At 42.3% G+C, this 19,052-nt stretch overlaps 1 protein-coding gene across 1 annotated transcript in view; it reads right to left on the minus strand.

The window, feature by feature from the left end:
* Positions 1–19,052, minus strand: part of TET3 (tet methylcytosine dioxygenase 3) — a 61,454-nt gene that overhangs the window by 16,136 nt on the left and 26,266 nt on the right. Inside the window, exons 2-3 of the mRNA XM_023732576.1 lie at positions 12,280–12,370; positions 3,366–3,459 (exon numbers count right to left, since the gene is read on the minus strand). Coding sequence (XP_023588344.1) covers positions 3,366–3,459; positions 12,280–12,370 — 185 coding nt within the window. The remainder of the gene's footprint in view (positions 1–3,365; positions 3,460–12,279; positions 12,371–19,052) is intronic.

Genomic DNA, 19,052 nt, shown 5'->3' on the forward strand with positions numbered 1-19,052 from the left:
ATGTTGTGGGGTTGTTAACCAATGTCATAAAACAACATGTGTGCTTCTGTTTCATGAGAAACTATTTGTTCTGTAAGCCTTCACCTGAAGTACAATTAAAAAAAAAAAAAAACCCATCATGTATTAAAGCATGATTTCAAATTGTATGTGTAACTAATAAATGGACAATCAATAAATGTTATTTAAAAAACTCCCCCCCCAAAAAAAAATCTGCCACTCCAGTGGTGCTGCAGAAGAAAGGCCTGGCAATCTTAGTGTTGGGTTAAATAACTGGCCTAGCCAGGCTGACATATAAAACTAACCATCACATCAAATACCTACCTCTGACTTTTGTTAGGAGTCCTGGATGGTGAAAATGGTTAACATGCTTGGCTACTAACCGAAAAGGCTGGTGGTTGAGTCCACCCAGAGATGCCTCAGAAGGAAAGCCTGTAATCTTCCAAAAAATTATCCATTGAAAACCCTATGGAGCACAGTTCTACTCTGGCACACATGGGGTCGCCATGAGTCAGAGTCAACTTGATGGCAACTGGTGTTTGTTTTTTAATATTATATTTATATTAAGGAATTGGCTCATGTGATCGTGGGGCTGGCAAGATCAAAATCTGTCGGGCAGGCTGTGATTGGTGTTTCTGACCTCTGTTAACTTTATAGACTGGACCAACAGCATCCCTGAAGTTCTTACCAAAAGCCCATTTTTGTTGTTTGCAGTGTTTGCTTGCGGCATGCCTCTATTTTATTCCGAGCCTGCTTAATGCTATCTGGGTCACTCTCTTACTCGTGCTTGGTTATTTGATATGTCTTCCATATTTTGTACATGCCACCTTAAAATCAGAGTCACCAGAAGCTCCCTGGGCCGCCTCACTGCTTACCTAGATCATCCTCTTAACACACAGTTACTGGGCACTCATGATGTGCCAAGATCCTGGCTAGCCAAGTCTAGAACTTGTCAGGTACTCTACCTTCAGCTGAAGGTACCAGTCAGGGGTCTAGGCTGCAGACAGACATAAACCCTGGTTGGAAAAGAAAACTCAGGCTCTAGACATGGAACCTGGTGGGGTAGGGAGAACCACCGGAGACGTCCACCACGGGCAGCTGGATGCTGCCACTCGCCCGTGGCCATAGAGCACTATATCCATTGCCCTGGGCTCTCAACACCACACAGCCACCAAGAACACCTGTCCTCCCAGGCGTTTGCAGGTGACTCCCCCAGGGGGGCAGGAGAGGGAATACACACCCCTCCTCCAGTTTCCAAAGGAGGCAGAACTCTTTAGAAGAGCCTTCCCACCAAAATACATAGGGTATTTTGCAACTGTGTAAGCCACAAAAGCAGAGAAGTCCACCACACTAAATCAGATGGCAAGACAAACAAAACAATGGAGCTTAGCGCTGGCACTTCTTGCCACTGTTTAATAGTCTGTGATCTACTACCCATTTGTTCTTCCCATAAAAAAATTTTTTTCCTCTCTGCTTGTCTCTCCACTAATCAGACACATGCTTTCCTCATCTCCTGGGAACACCTCACTACACACCCCCTTCTACCTGGTCTTTTCTTTGAAAGCTGCACCATCCACCAGGGATCAGTGATGGCCACGCTGCGACTTAATCGCAAGTCCACTGTGCTGCACGTGCTCCGGGCCTTTGTCCACAGAACCAACGCTGGCATGCTGAGGCCAAGCTCCTCTCCAACCTCACCGCTTTCCCTCTCACAGCCACGGGGCTGCTCTCATGCTCTACCTGGGCACCGCCTTCCTCCCCTCCTGGTCAGCCAGTCTCCAGGCAAACAAACTCTTTCCAGCCCCCAGCAGGGACACACAGGCCCTGGTCAAGAGTCAATGCCTTGCCATGTGTATCCAGGGTCTGGAAATGCACACTCGCATACCTAGCTATTCTCTTTCCTTATTGTGCCAACTTTATCTGAAGTCTCTAACTTTAGCTGGAAACGTCTCTAACTTTACGTGAGCCCCAAAGGACTTCAATTTCCTGACCAAGACTGAGATTTCTAAATGACTGTATGAATTAGCAGGAGAAAGGGGACAGCTGCCACTCTGTGGCAGATGTCATTTCCCTGAAGGGTTCTCTGGGGAGACAGTACCCCATCCTGATCAGCCACATCACAGACACAGTCAAACTCCCACTGCAGTGGCCGTCTTTCACAAGGGTGTGGACAAGAGGCTTCTTCACACCTGAAAATGTGCGAAGTGGTTCCAGGTTCTGTTGTTACATATAGTTCTACAATCAACTGCTAGAAATACATATGAGGTAGTTCAAGTTCAGACCCCTTTTACTTTCACTAAACACGAAGACACGGAGGCATGGGGTATATGCCAGATAAAAACGGGCAGGTGCACAGATGGCCATGTGCTGACCAAGGACATCTTGCCACCTTCCCTCACTCTTTGCCTTTGTCCACATGACTCCACTCACGTGGACTTCTTCTACCTTCTCTTCAGCCCATTTAATATGACCCATATTTACGGCCCTGTGCATGCCCCTCTTCTCTGGGAAACCTAGCCTGAATATTCGTCCCACCACTCATGCCCCTTGTCCCGATCTACAACACTAACTCTGTCTCTTAGAGTTAAATCGCACTTACTCAAGCCTAGCATGATTTTATTTCATGGGTCTCTAAGTTATAAGCAGCCTGACCGCAGGGACAGAACCTTCCATTCCAGGCACACTACCCTGCTACACACCCAGTGCGGTGCTGCGCACACGGGTACTCAATAAACTTCTGTTGCTCAGGAGTGTTTACTCTGCAGAGCAGGTGCTCAGCTATTTAAGGTCTCTTTGTGGACAGGAAGGGCAAGCCCAGAACTCTGTTTGGTCATTTACGTCCCCCCTCCTGAGGCACTCGGGCTGCCTTGTAGGAAATAGTGGCTCAGAAGTGAGGCAGCGGCCAGGCTGGTCCCCAACCTTGCCGGAAGCCCAGCCTCGTCCCCCAGGCTGGTCACAGCAAGCCCGCCTTCCGTTTCTCCCCTGGCTTCCAGGCAAAAGACAGGAACACTGGCAGCTCCAGGCACACGAAGAGGAAGAGGAATCAAGTGGCCCACATGGGGCCAAGGATTCAGGCCCAACCTTGGGTAATGACAGCATCTCAGCTTCTCCTTCTCCTACCCCACAGCCATGAACCACAGGGTGGTATGATAGTATGAGGATGTTGGAGGTTACATTTGGACTAGACAAGAAGAAAGAGCTGAGGCTGGAGGGAAATGACACCACCAGGCACCAAATGCCAGCTTCCAGGGTCCCGCTCCCTGGACAGTAAACGCACACCCCCTTCCTGGCCTGCAGCTCAGCCCCAGGAGTTGAGGGGGGCAGAGGAGAGAGCAGCATAGCCTCGGCCGCGGGGTCCCGACACTCACCCACTTTGCAATGGGGCAGCCACGCGAGCTTTTCCCCTCCTTCCCCGTGTAGATGACCTTCTCGATCCGGATGGCTTTCCCCTTCTCTCCATACCTGGAGAAGGAGACAGAGACTACCATTAGCACAGTGGGTCCCAAGGGAGAACAACTTTCAGTAAGAAGGAAAGCTCAGTGTGCATCACCTGGGATCTGTAGTCACTGCGGAAGCAAAAGAGAAGAAAGGGCAAGATTTACATGTTCCTTCTGTGCTTGGAGGCTCTGGGGACAGAGTGGCCACTTAGAGGTCCTGGCCCTCTGGTTCACCTGTCTTGTCTGCTCCTGTCCATCCAGTCCACCTGTCCAAGGGTGGGGAGGGAGCGGCGGGGAGGGAGGGAGTTGAGCAGAAGGCCCTTGATAACTACCTTTGAGCCTCCAGAAAGGTACTGAAACCAAAGGTGACCTGTAGGCACGTGTGTCCAGCCACGTTAGCTGAGTCACCCTGAGTGTTAGCTATTTTTGAATTCATAAACAAACAAAAAACAGACAAATGAGGAAATCCTTATTGCTCCCTTTCAATGGTTGCCAGCTGGCATTTAAACAAGATGAGGACAAACATCGAGGTTTGGGGAAAATGACCCCACCAGGCACCAAATACTGGCTGCAAGGATTCCCTGGACAGTAAGCATGTCTGGTTCCTACCCACACCCCTCCCCTGCCCCACACGTGCATACTCAGAGTTTCAGAGCTGCAGGTCTCTGAGGCCATCTAATCAAATCACACCATGTTTAAGAGGTGATCAAGCTACAGTCTTCAGAGTTTAACTGACTTGCCCAAGGCCACACAACCATATGGGGCAACCCTGGTTCAAGTACGGCCCAGGAGATAAGACAGAGCCAGCCCAACCACTTTCTTGCTATGTGACTGTGGCTGAATTACTGAACTTTAAGCCTCAGTTTCCTCATCTGTAAAATGGGGGTGAAAATACTTCCTGCCTCCTAGGTTTGGTAAAAGATTAAACGAGATGCACAGGGAGTACATTATTTAAAGTGTTTCAACAATGCTGGTATGGAAGAGAGAGCCCAATAAATATTCATTATTCTTTTTCTTTTCTCTTTTTTAGATCATTATTCTCAGTAATGTAAACCATTTGCCTTATAGAATCATTTTTTTCACAGAATTCCTTTTATTATTTTTTTATTGTGCTTTAAGTGAAAGTTTACAATTTAAGTTAGTCTCTCATACAAAAATTTATACATACATTGTTCTGTGACCCTAGTTGCTCTCCCTATACTGTGACAACACACTCCTTCTTCCCACCCCAATTCCCAGTGTCCATTCAACCAGCTCCTGACCCTCTCTGCCTTCTCTTCTTGCCTCCGGACAGGAGCTGCTCATTTAGTCTCAAGTATCTACTTGAGCTAAGAAGCACAATCTTCATGAGTATCATTTTACGCCCTACAGTCCAGTCTTTGTCTGAAGAGTTGGCCTCGGGAATGGTTTTAGTTTTGGGCTAACAGAGAGTCCGGGGACCATGTCTTCCCAGGTCCCTCCAGTCTCAGTCAAACCATTGAGTCTGTTCTTTTTACTAGAATTTGAGTTCTGCACCCCACTTTTCTCCTGCTCCGTCAGGGACTCTGTTGTGTTCCTTGTCAGGGTGGTCATTGGTGGTAGCCAGGCACCATCTAGTTCTTCTGGTCTGACGCTGTTGAAGTCTCTGGTTTATGTGGCCCTTTCTGTCTCTTGGGCTAATACTTTCCTTGTATCTTTGGTGTTCTTCATTCTCCTTTGCTCCAGATGGGTTGAGACCAATTGATGCATCTTAGATGGCTGCTCACTAGCTTTTAAGACCCCAGTGAATCGTCTTATTTTTAACAACTTTTGGTTTCAAGTACAATACTGTGTCATCTGTAAATATCAGTAATTTGCCACCACCTCTTTTCCACTATTTATACCTCTACTTTAGTCTCTTGTCTCCGTACTGGCCAGTCCTCTCAAAGTGCTAGCAGGCATTTTGCTTACTTCCTGACTTTACTGGAAACGTTTCCAACAAGTCATCACTGAGCACAGGGCCGGCTGATTTTTGGGTAGAGACAGAGACTTCTTTACTTTGAAGTCTCTACTAAGGGTCTCTTGTTCTAAGGGTTTTAAATTAAGAATTGACTGCTTTTATCAAATGTGTCATCAATACCTAAGAGATGACTAAATGATTCTTCTCCTTTGATCGATTAATATGGTGTATATTATTTTGTCATGGCATATTATTTTAATAAACTATTTTATAGAGGGTAATTTGATCACAGCTATCACAGTTCAGAGCCCTGGTTGCGTAATGGTTAAGAGCTTGGCCGCTAACCAAAAGGTCAGCAGTTCAAATCCACCAGCTGCTCCTTGAAAACCCTACAGGGCAGTTCTACTCTGTCCTACAGGGTCACTATGAGTCAGAACCGACTCAATGGCACCTAACAACAACAATCTACAGTTTAAAAGAAGTCCTGGTGGCACAGTGGTTAAGTGCTCAGCTGCTAACCAAAAGGTTGGCGGTTCCAACCCACCAGCTGCTCTGCAGGAGAAAGATGCGGCAGGCAGTCTGCTCCTGTAAAGATTACAGCCTAGGAAACTCAATGGGGCAATTCTGCTCTGTCCTGTAGGGTCACTATGAGTCAGAATCGATTCGATGACAATGGGTTTGGTTTGGTTTATTACAGTTTAAAATACACATATCCTATCTCTCTTCCACTCCACGTCTAGGAATCTCTGCCTCAGAAATACTATATAAATGCACCAAGATTTAGGAACAAGATATTCATTGTTGCATCAACAACAACAACAACAAAACTACAAACAACTGAAATGTCCAGTATGTGCATGGCTTGATAAAATGTGTATGGCCATAAATGGAAAACTATGTAGCCATCAAAAATGACGGGACAGAACTCTATATACTGACATGGAAATAACTGAAGTGGGAGAAAAAGCAAGCTGCAAACAGTGGGTATATTACGGTTGAGCCCATTTGGTTTAAAATTTCTCCATGAACTTATGTGTATCTCTGTAAATGCTTAGGAAAAGTAGAAAGCTAAGCATCAAACTTAAACAAAAGTGTTCCTTCTGGGAAGAATAATTGGTGGAGAGATTTATCACCCTTAATTGAGTTTTAAACAAGCCTTATTTTATAGACATGTTTTATTTTTATAATTAAAAAAGAATAAAGATTTTTTAAAAAATGCTGACTTAAGGTTTCTCTGGGTTCCATGTTCTCTAGGTAACTCAAGATCTTAGGGAAGGGGAAAAGTGTTTCTGACAATTACAAAGTTAAAACTCTAAGGCTATGTTAGTCTCTTATAGAAAGTGTTTGGAAGACAGGACTCTGGGGAGTTTACACAGTGTGGTATGGATCAAAAGGAAAAAACCAGATAGTGCTGCCTCTGTCTACCTCCTGGGAAACTTTGAATCCAGCAAGCATTTATCAGGAAGCTGCCCGCAGTGCGGGGCCTGGGCATACCACGTGTCCTGGGATGGAAGCAGAGCCGAGGTGCCTGCACTGCTCTCACCGCCAGTGGAAGGGATATCACATTGCCCACAGGAGGGTGAGCTGAGGACACTGGCTCAGGAGCTGTAACCAGGACCTTCCCCACCATCCTGCCATTGTGAGAAATGCTTACTGCACTGAACTTCAGACTTCATATTAGAGAGCAAATCAAAGGGCCAAGCACGGTCTGATCAACTAGATTTTTTTAAAAAACCAAAACTGTCGCTTTGCTTTTAAAGGCAACCAACCAAACAGCAAAATCCTCGCCTTAGTTCTTGTTCTTTCTCCTTAATTGTCTTACTACTGGCCTACCATTAAATGTTCCTTCTAGTATCTAAACCCTAGATAGTATCCTAGACACTAAACTAAGTCTGGAAGGAGAGGCTGAAATCTTATTCTAAAAGGTAACCTGGCAACATCAGCCACTGGTTCTCCAAGGGTGGTCTCAGGATGAGCAGCATTAGTATCCTCTGGGAAGCTGGTAGGAATGCAAACCTGCTGGACCAGAAACTCTGGGGTGGGGCCCAGCAATCTACTTTGACAAGTTCTCCAAGTGAATCTGAAGCATGCTCAAGTTTGAGAACAGCTCATCTAAAGTTGTGCTTCTTCAGGATTATCTCTACCACACAGCAATGACACCAGATCTCCCAAAGCTCAGAGGACTTGCTAGCACGGTGTTGGTTCCTCGTTTCTAGAATAAGCACGTAATGAACACCTAACTCCTAGGCTCCACCATCTATCTGTTTGTCATACTGTGGTGGCTAGACGGTTGCTGTGATGCTGGGAGCTATGTCACCAGTATTTCAAATACCAGCAGTGTCACCCATGGTGGACAGGTTTCAGTGGAGCTTTCAGACTAAGATGAACTAGGAAGAAAGGTCTGGTGATCTACTTCCAAAAATCAGACAATGAAAACCCCATGGATCACAAGAGAACCTTGTCTGACTAGCTTGCTTTGGACACATCATCAGGAGGGATTAACTGCTAGAGAAGGACATCATGTTTGGTTGAGTAGAGGGCCAGCAAGGGTAAGGGAGACCCTTGGTGAGACAGATTGGCACAACAGCTTCAATGATGAACTCAAACACGCTGCAGTTGCTGAGGATGATGCAGGTCTAGGCAATGTTTCATTCTGTTGTACATAAGGTCACCATGGGTCAAAGTGTTCTAGGCTGCAGAGAACCTCCTCCCCCGCTAGAGGATATATAGCTCTGTGCAGCACACCATTCTCAGATACGGGCTTTCCAACGGACTCCAATAAGGAGTATCAACAATAAGGACTTTATTGTGGTACATACATACAATAGAGTACTACTCAGCCATGAAGAGAAATGAAGTCCTAATCCACGCTACAACGTGGATGAACCTCAAAATCTTATGCTCAGTGAAATAAGTCAGTCACAAAAGGACAAATATGGTATGACCTCACTTATATGAAATAACAAGAATAGGCAAATGCATACAGACCAAAGTTTATTAGCGGATACCAGGGGTGAGAGGGAGGGGGAAAGGGGGAGTCATTGTTTAGGAGGCAGTATTTGTTTATGGTGATGGGAAATCTGGCAATGATTATGAGCGGTGGTTGCACAACATGATTAATGTAATTAAATCACTAAATTGTACACCTGAAAAACGTTGAATCAGCAAATGTGATGGTTAAGGTTGTGTGTCAACTTGTCTGGGACATGATTCTCAGTGGTTTGGCAGTTATGTAATGATGTAATTTGGCAGTTATGTAATGATGTAGTCATCCTCCATGATGTGAGCTGATGTGATCAGCCAATCAGTTGTAAGGTGAGTTTCCTCAGGAGTGTGGCCTGCATCCAATATATATGGACATTCTGGCAAAGCTCACTTGCTTGTTCTGGATCCTCCATCTGGCTCATCATCATCTGACCTTTGGTTCTTGGGACCTGAGCTAGCAGCCTGCCTTGGATTCGTCAGCCTCTGCAGCTATGTGAGTCAGAACAAGCCTCCAGCCTGACACGTGACCCACGGACTTGGGACTTGCCAGCGTCTACAACCACATGAGCCATTTCTCTGAGCTAAATCTCTCTTTGTATATACATATATTTGCTTCACTGGTTTTGCTTCTCTTGGGAACCCAGCCAAAGACAACAGATGTTATGTTATATATATATTTTATGTTAAAAAAAAAATAAAGATCTTATTAAGGAGGCTTGAAAACCATAAATAAGTTGGAATAGTATTTTAAGATCTGCTTTCTACCTTCCCATACTTTCTCCAAATCTTTAACAGAGAAGCTAAAAGGACCAACATCTCCTTGATTTCTGTTTACTTCCCCTCCCTGCCTTTGACCAACTCCTGGCATTAGAGTGCTCCTACAGAGAAAAATCTAGGAAAGAGGCAGCCTGGACCATTCACAAACTAGACCATCAGCCAGATGATGTACACCAATCATTCATTCCCCTCCTTGTTCCAGAAAAGATTTTAAAAAGACATACATAAGATGAAAATAACAGGCAATGAAGTCACAGTAAAGGGGAAAAAGACAGACATGATATTAGTACACAAAATACAAATAGCAGGGGCTTGTGTGTATTTTTGAGAGATGAGCCCAGATATCTTGTCATATGGGAAATCAAGGAAGCTGTAAAAGACCCCTTAGGGTCATGTCAAGAGGACTTGGGTGTGAACCTGAACAGGCTCTCACTGGCCAAAGATGAGACCTTACATTCTTCCTGATGGAGGTACACAAATCTGGCTCTAAGCATACTAGCAGCCAACATAAAGATGGAAGCGCAATCTGCTACATGATTTACAAGGTCCTTAAGATAAAAATCTACCAGTTGCTGAGGAAAAACGTAAGTATTCCTGAGTCTGCAGAGAATTCCTCCCTTGGATCAGTTTCTGAAGAATCTACAGTTGGCTGCTATTTTTAAAGCAGTGAAAAAAAACGGGATGAATCTAAACTTTATCACTATCTCTTGATTAAACCTCATTTCAAAACATCTTCTTCTATAACTAAAAGTTATTTAAGGGAGTTGTTATGGATTTATGCCCCGTAAAATATGTGTGGTAAACATTTAACCTGTAGATGTCATCCCATTTGGGAATAGGGGTTTCTCTGTTATGTTAATGAGGTCATATCAGTGTTGGGTGTGTCTTAAGCCAATCACTTTCAAGATATAAAAAGAACAGGTTAGACACAGAATCAAGGAAGCACAAATGGGGGAAAGATACATGCCACATGGAAATCTCCAAGGAACTCTGAGAAGAATGCTAGAGAAGCTGAGGCAAGGATAAAGAAGCAGAGACAAGGATTCTCCCCCAGAGGAGACAGCAGGAGAGAGGCCCTTTCCTTAGAGCCGGTGCCCTGAAGTCAGACTTCCAGCCTTGTAAATAGTGAGAAAATAAATTAGTTTGTTAAAGCCACCCACTTGCATTTCTGTTACAGCAGCACTAGATAACTAAGATAGGAGCTGTCTGGAAATCTTGTAAAATTGTTTCCAAAAAAAAAACTGTCCCAGACGAAACTTCTACGTTTCACTTTCCTGCAGCCCTCAGCCGGGAAAGAACAGAGTCAAGATTCCCTAAGGATAGTGTCAAGATTCCTTACAAAAATCACCAGATAAAACGATGCCTGGCCCAGCCTTGAAACTGCAGTGCATGGGCACATGCGGCGCACATGTACAACACACACTGTTTTAGAGCTATTTCATTCTCCTAGAATCAGAAGTGCCCTTTAAATCAGGCTTGAACTTCAGATTGGGTCTTTGATCAAATGCATTTCTGAGGGGCTACTTTGAATATAAATGTTTCCAGATGGTATAAGATGATTAAGAGTGATTACAGCAGACCACTGCCCTCCATCCATCCTACCTTTTATTAATTCAGGGAAACTGTTACAGTTATTCAGTTCAAACCCATGCTCCCTGCAATGTTAATGACAAGATTAATTTAGCTCCCTTGGTCACACAAAATCTGGTTCCCAAATTTGCAGAAACTCTAAACCACTCAGCCTTGCATACATTTGTAAAATATGTTTATGTCTACATAATCTTTGCCTTGACTCTTAAAATACGCTTGTCAAAGGATGCAATCAACACATACGTGTATATGAGGCAGACAATGACTGTCCACTCTTTACTTACTGTGCACCAGGCACTAAAGACCTTTACGACATCAATTCAGTTTATTTTCATAACACTCCTCCTGTAAGATGTGTACTTTTATCATTCTTTCCCTTTTACAGATAAGAAAACTGAATCACAGAGAAGTACAGCAGTAAACGGCAGGGCCAGGATTTGACCTTAGGTTAGCTCTAGTTAGCGTCCATGCTCTTAACCACCCAGTATATTAAAACCAAACCCGACCCACTGCTGTTGAGCCGATTCTGACTCATAGCGACCCTAAAGGACAGAGTAAAACTGCCCCCTAGGCTTTCCAAGGCTATAATCTTTACAGATGCATACTACCATATCTTTCTCCCTCAGAGTGGCAGGTGGGTTCGAACCACCAACCTTTCAGTTAGCAGCGGAGCGCTTTAACCACTGCATCACCAGAGCTCCTCCCCTAGTATATTACCTCCCTATATATTGGAACTCATAGTATTTCTATCTGATATGGACATGTACATAGATTTTAAAGTCTCTATCTACACAAACTACTTAAAAAAAACAAAAAAAAAACTACAAACAGAAGCGTTAAGCAAAAACCCTATAGTCTAAACTTGAATTAGAAATGTCAGTATAAACTTACGATGTATTCAATCACTAAGTAATAACAAAAAAATCAGTAGCAACAAGTACCCATAGTACCTAGATTGTTTTCTAAATACTTTTTCCGCCAATAAAAGGAGCCGGAACTTCTCAGACAACTGTACAACGTGAGCCTGGAGCACTGTGCCATTTGAGAAATCAAGAAAGCTAAGGTTCCTAGGATCCCGTCAAAAGGACTCAGGAGACAACCTGAACAGGCTCCCACCAGCCTAAGATGAGACATTACATACCTCCTAATGGAGGTACAAAATACCACCTGTGAAGTCGTTTTGAGAGGGGAAAAAAGAGAGAGAGAGAGAAAACAACTTAACTCTGAACAAACCTCTAGATCTAGATCTAACTCCAATTTACAGGACAAACAGAGGGCAGAAGAACATGTTAAACACCACCACATGAAACCACAATTTAGACTGTGGGAAACAATAGGACAAACAACCATTCTTGAAATAAAAACATTTCAAGAAAAAGAGAGACAGATGGATAGATGAAAGGTGGACCTTTAGATTAAAAGAAATCCAGAAACCCTGGAGGTAAGAACCCCAGACTCAACTTTCTATAATCTGGATATCAGGGCTTTCTTTCTGTATGTTGCCTAGTACAAGGCAAAGAAAATGAGAGGTGCTTAAAATCTGTATTTCTCCTTGGGCATCTGTGCATTACTCACCGCTCCTCCATGAGTTCCCGGATAGAGGCTACAGTGGGGCCAGATCCCAGGTGAGTATAATATGGACCTTCATCTTTCTCCACTATTTGTTCTGCAGAAACACAAAGTGTAAACATTATTTGGAGATATCAACTAATCAGCATTAATTTACAAAGGCAAACCACCAATAGGAAAATAAATGGGCATATTACAAAACAGGAAATCCAAATGGCCTAAAACGTGCAAAAAAATATGTTCAACCTCATCAGAAATCAGAAAATACAAATTGAAACTACAATGAAATACCATTACACACTGACCTAATTGGCAAAAATGTAAAAATCTGATAAAACCAAGTGTTGTCAAGGCTGTGGTCTAACCATTTTCGAATTTAGCTTACCCTTATCTAGTAAAGCTAAAGATTCACATACTCTATGATCCAACAATTCCATTTCTAGGTCCATACTCTAGACCAGGAGTCAGCAAACTTTTTCTATAAAGGGCCAGGTAGTAAATATCTTAGGTTTGGCAGGCCATACAATCTCTGCCATGACTACTCAATTCTACCCTTGTAGCATGAAAGCAGCCAAAGACAATATGTAAACAACACAACTTTATTTACAAAAACTGGCAGCAGGTGTATGCATCCACATATACTCATATATACAATAAAGTACTCAGAGGTCACAAACACAGACACTTCTTAGACTTAACCAAACACCTCACAGGATTGGTTTACGGGGTCTGAAGGCTTTTAGGGCCACAGTCTCATGGGACAACTCAATCAACTGGCATAATATAGTACATAAAGTTTATGTTCTACATCCGAGTTTGGTGAGTAGCACCTGGAGTCTTAGAAGCTTGTGAGTAGCCATCTAAGATACAATGATTGGTCTCTACGCATCCAGAGAAAAAGAAAATGAAGAAAACCAAAGACTCAGAGAAGAAACTAGTCTATAGGACTATTAAGTCTACACAAAACACAGCCTCATCTACCCTGAGACCAGAAGAACTAGGTGGTGCCCAGCTACCACTACGGACTGTTCTTATCAGGAACACAATAGATGGATCCTGATAGAAAGAGAACAAAATGTGGAACAGAACTTAAATTCTTAAAAAGTCTAGGCCTACTGGACTAGTTGAGACTGCAGGACTCCCCAAGATTATCACCCTGAGATACTTGTTAAACCTTGAACCAAAACTATTCCATGAGGTTATCTTTTAGCTAAATAATAGATTGGCACATAAAACAAACAATAACATCAGTGAGTACTGTGGTCCTTTAAAAAACCATGTATATGAGACCAAATTGTCAACATATACTCAGAACTAAAAACAAGAAGGCAAGGGGGCTAGGAAACTAGATTGCTGGAAATGTAACAACCAGAGTGGAAATAATGAGAAAGCTGACACAGTGAAAAATGTAACCAATGTCACTGAACAAATTGTGTAGAAACTGTTAAGTGGGATCCTAATTTGCTGTGTAATTTTCAGCGAAAACACAAAATTTTAAAGATAATAACAAACCAGTCGGCAGGCCATAATTTGCCAATCCCTGTCCTAGATGAAATCCTGGTCACATGCATCAACACACATGTACAAGGATTTTCAAAGCAGCAGTGTTTGCAATAGTCAAAACTGGAAACAATCCATAGTCCAGCAACAGTAGAATGGATAAATAAAATGTAGTAGATGGAATAGATCCAGCAATGAGAATCAACAGCTGGCAACAACATGGTTGAATCCCACAACATCAACAACTGAATGAAAGAACGACACAGAAGAACACATACAGGACGACTCCATTTAAGTAATATTCAAAAACAGACTAAAAACTGTACTGCTTAGAGATCCATACACAGGTGGTAAAATTACTAGGGTGAACCATATGACACTGCAGCTACTCAATGATTTCTGACCTACAAAGACGGCAATTTCATATGCAAGGAAGAAATCAATAAAAAGAAAAGGAAATAATTATCACAAAAGTCAGGATAGTGGTTACCTCTGGGGGATGGGAGAAGAATGTGATTGGGAAGGGGCACAGGGGACTCTAGGGAGCTGGAAATAGCCTATTTCTTGATCTAGGTGGTGGTTACAAAGGTGTTCATTTAACAAGTTTTCATTAAACTGTATGTGAATGCTTTGTATACTTTCTAATATATAGAATTCTCAATATAAAAAATGTAAAAAAATTCATATTTATTTTATGAAGAATATTATGCTCAGCTTTATGGGAAGATATAAGACAGGATAATATCCAATTGTTGCTTTTAAAAAGTTTATGACCTAGCTGGGTAGACAAGACCCACACATAAGACACCTAATGGCATTTTGAATCACTGAGGGAAGATGAATTGTTCAATGCATGGCACTGGGACAACTAGGGGAAAAAAATGGTTGATCCATACTTCATACCTTACCCAAAATACATACTAATGATTGAAAGATTTAAATAGAAAAAATGAAACCTACAAGTGCTAGAAGAAAAATATGGAAGAGCTTTTTAAACAATCATGAAGTAGGGGAGGTCTTTTCTAAGTATGACATGAAATTCAGAAGCCATGCACACACACACACACACCCCTGATAAATTTAAAGAAAAATTTATGGTAATAACTACCAAAAGCCAAGCTGAAAGGGAAACAACAAACTGGGGGAGGCGGGTATCTGGAACTCACACCAGACAAAAGGCTAATTTGCTTAATATATCAACAGCTCCCACAGCTAAATAAGGCCCGGGACACAAGAGAAAAATGGGTTAAACAGTTTTTAGAAAGGGAAATGCAAACGGCTCAAACATTTGTAAAGCCTCAACGAGATGCCATTTTCACCTTCCAGATGTGTCACCATCAAAACTCACTGTGTTGGGTGGGGCACAGGAAAACAGGCAGTATGGAAAGCAATTTTGCAATACATTACAACTACAAATGCACAATCTGTTTGACCTAGTAGTTTCAAATTCTCCTAGGAATTTCAAATTTCTAGGAATTTGGTTATACTTGAACTTGTAGAAAATTACCTACGTACAAGAAACACACTGCATTATTGTTTCTGATGGCAAATATCAGAAGCAACCTAAATGTCCATCATTCAGGACTGGTTAAATACATATAGCACATATGTATCATGAAACACTAAACAGCTGTCAAAAGGAATTAGTCAAACCCACGTATCTATGGTCAGCTGATTTTTGACAAGGGTGCTAAGTTCATTCGATGGGGAAAGAAGAGTCTCTTCAATGAATGGTGCTGGGAAAATTGGATTTCCACATGCAGAAAAATGAAACAGGATCCACGCCTCACTCTATACAGAAAAAAAAATTCAAAATGGATTAAGGACGTAAATGTGCAAACTAAAACCATAAAATTCTTAGAACAAGCAGGGGCAATGCTGTCAGGCCTAGCTTTTAACAATGGATTATCTAACATAATAACAAGAGCAAAAACAGTAAAAGACAAAATAAAAAAACAGGACCTCATAAAAATTTAAAACTTATGTTCACCAAAAGACTACCAAAAAAGTGAAAAGACAAGCTACCGACTGGGAAAATATCTTTGGAAACCATATATCCGACACGAATCAAATGAACAAAATATACATAAAACTTTGAGAGCTTAATTAAAAAAAGACAAATAATCTGGAGGCAGGGACAAGATGGCACAGTAGTCAGACACATCCTGTTGTCCCTCTTACAACAAAGACCCGAAAAAACAAGTGAATCGATTATATATGATAATCTAGGAGCCCTGAACATCAAAGGCAAAGTTGAGGAATCGGACTGAGCTGCAGGGGCAGGGAGAGATGGTTCAGAAGCAGCGAGGAGTTACCAAATCTGACTCAGCGGGAACTGGCATCCTGCAGCGGGCACACTAGGTGAAGCAAGCTGTGGTGCTTGGGAGGCATTTTCTACATCAGGAGAGACCTAGAGGTGGAGAGTCTACTCACGCCTCCAGAACCAGTGAAAAGCGGCACTCAATTGGCAAAAGATAAGTACATGCGTCTAACCTACCACTCAGATCAAAAAACATCCCCTTTGAGAAAAATCTCTCTCCCATTTACCTGCCCCTCCCTGCTCTGCACTGGTCCCGGGCCAGCTTCAGCAATTGCCAAGTCCCTTGGGCCAGAAGCAGGACGCGTCATGAGCCCTGAACCATTCTCCAGGCCTTGGAGAAGGAACAAATTAACAAACAGGAAAAAATAATCTGCCAGCTCCTCTAAGCTGGGAATTCAGGGTAGGCACAGCTCCTTTGTCAAGGCACAGGCATAAGGGGTCCACGGACTCTGAATGCCTTTCACACCTGCACAGACCCAAGTGGGCCCATTTCAACTGTGTAGGCCCTCATTACCACAGTACAACAGGGTGTATACCTGAAGCCTAACTTCAACTGTTTCAGCTACATGGTGGAGTGGTAGGTTCGTAACATTTGACACTGCTCTGCTCATTAAGCAGGGTCCTCACCTACCCACATCAAGGGTCTCCGGACTGGTAGCCCACTCACGTCACCTAGCCACCCACAAGAGGGGTCCAAGAATAAGTGGTGCCTCCCAGTTTTTTAAAGCCAACAGCACTGGGTGCCCATAATCCAGCTGTAAAACCTACCCACCTACACGCTCTAGGGAACAGGGACACGCTTTCCTCCCAGACACTTGGGCAGCTGTCAGCCCCCTGGCCTTTCTCAGCATGTGACCCCCTACTGCAGCCAGATACCTGTGCCTAACCAATCACCCCTGCCTGTCTAGGACTGTAGGTGAGAGCCTGCACCACATACTTGGTGACCAACTACCTGGACACCTGAGCTGAATCCATACAAGAAAAGTAAACAGACTCCTGGGCTCACATACCCAGTAACAGCTCTAACCACCTGGTGACAGGAAGTTAGAGCTTCAAAGGTGCCAATAATCAAATTAGCTCACACGAGCAGCCTATTTGGGCATACTGAAACAAAACAAAACAAGCTGGGACATAGTAAGCAGACATAAAATAAATAAATATAATAACTTATTAATGGCTCAGAGAAAACAGTCAATATCAAATCACACAGAGGCAGACCATGATGGCTTCAACAAGCTCCCAAAACAAAGAAAAACAAGAAATTTTCCAGAGGAAGAGAACTTCGTGGAATTATCAGACGTAGAATACGAAAGATTAATATACAGAACCCTTCAAGCCTTCAAGAGATCAGGAAGGAGATTAGGCAAAACGCAGAACATGCCAAGGAACATATAGACAAAAGCAATAGAGGAAATTATATAGAGGAGTATAACGACAAATTTAACAGGCTCCAAGAACCCATAGAGAGACAGCAAACGGAAAATCCAGAAGATTAACAATAAAATTTCAGAATTAGACAACTCAATAGAAAGTCATAGGAACAGAACTGAGGCAATGGAAGTCAGAATAAGTGAGACTGAAGATAAAGCACTTGACACCAACTGACTTGAGGAAAAATCCAATAAAACAATTTTAAGAAAATGAAGACACCCTAAGAATTATGTGGGACTCTATCAAGAGGAATAACCTCTCAGTGACTGGAGTACCAGAACAGAGGGGATAACAGAAAATACAGAGAGAATTGTGGAAGATTTGTTGGCATAAAACTTCCCTGATGTCGTTAAAGATGAAAAGATATCTACCCAAGATGCTCATCGAATCCCACATAAGGTAGATCCCAAAAGAAAGTCACCAAAACATATTATAATCAAACTTGCCAAAATGAAAGATAAATAGAGAATTTTAAGAGCAGCTGGGGATAAATGAAAAGTCATCTGCAAAAGAAAGTCAATAAGACTAAGCTCGGACTACTCAGCGGAAACCATGCAGGCAAGAAGGCAATGGGATGACATATATAAAGCACTGAAGGAAAAAAATTGCCAGCCAAGAATTGTATACCCAGCAAAACTGTCTCTCAAATATGATGGCAAAATTATGGCATTTTCAGATAAACAGAAGTTTAGGGAATTTGCAAAAACCAAACCAAAATTACAAAAAATACTAAAGAGAGTCGTCTGGTTAGAAAATCAGTAACATCAGATAATGTCCAAAGACTACAACACAGGACAGAGCAACCAGGTATCAACCCAGATAGGGAAGTCATAAAAATATTATCAAAGCTAAAACACTGAAAATAGGGAAACAGAGACGTCAATATGTAAAAGATGACAACATTAAAAGAAAAAAGAGGGACTAAAAAATGTAGTTGTAGATCTTTCATATGGAGAGGAAGTCAAGGCGATATAAAGAAATAAAAGACTGGTATAAACTTAGAAAAATAAGGGTAAATATTAAGGTAACCACAGAGGAAACTAACAGTCCTACACATCAAAATAAAAAACAAGAAAAACATAAAGACTCAGCAAATACAATTATCAACAACAATGAAAAAGACGAAAATACTTAAAAACGACTCAGCACAGAAAATTAAGAGGAACAAAGAAACAGTCAACAACACACAAAAAAGGACATCAAAATGACAGCACTAAATGTATACCTATCAATAATTATACTGAATGTAAACGGACTAAATGCACCAATAAAGAGACAAGAGAGTGTAAGAATGGATTAAAAAAATGATCCGTCTATACGCTGCCTACAAGAGACACACCTTAGACTTAAAGACACAAACAACTAAAACTCCAAGGGTGGAAAAAAATATATCAAGAAAACAACACTCAAAAAAGAGCAGGAGTGACAATATTAATCTCTGACAAAATAGACTGGTGACAAAGGATAAGGAAGGACACTATATAATCATCAAAGGGTCAATACACCAGGAGGACATAACCATAATAAA

The sequence above is a fragment of the Trichechus manatus genome, unplaced genomic scaffold (genome assembly GCF_000243295.1).
Source record: "Trichechus manatus latirostris isolate Lorelei unplaced genomic scaffold, TriManLat1.0 scaffold00004, whole genome shotgun sequence".
Classification (NCBI taxonomy): Eukaryota; Metazoa; Chordata; class Mammalia; order Sirenia; family Trichechidae; genus Trichechus; species Trichechus manatus.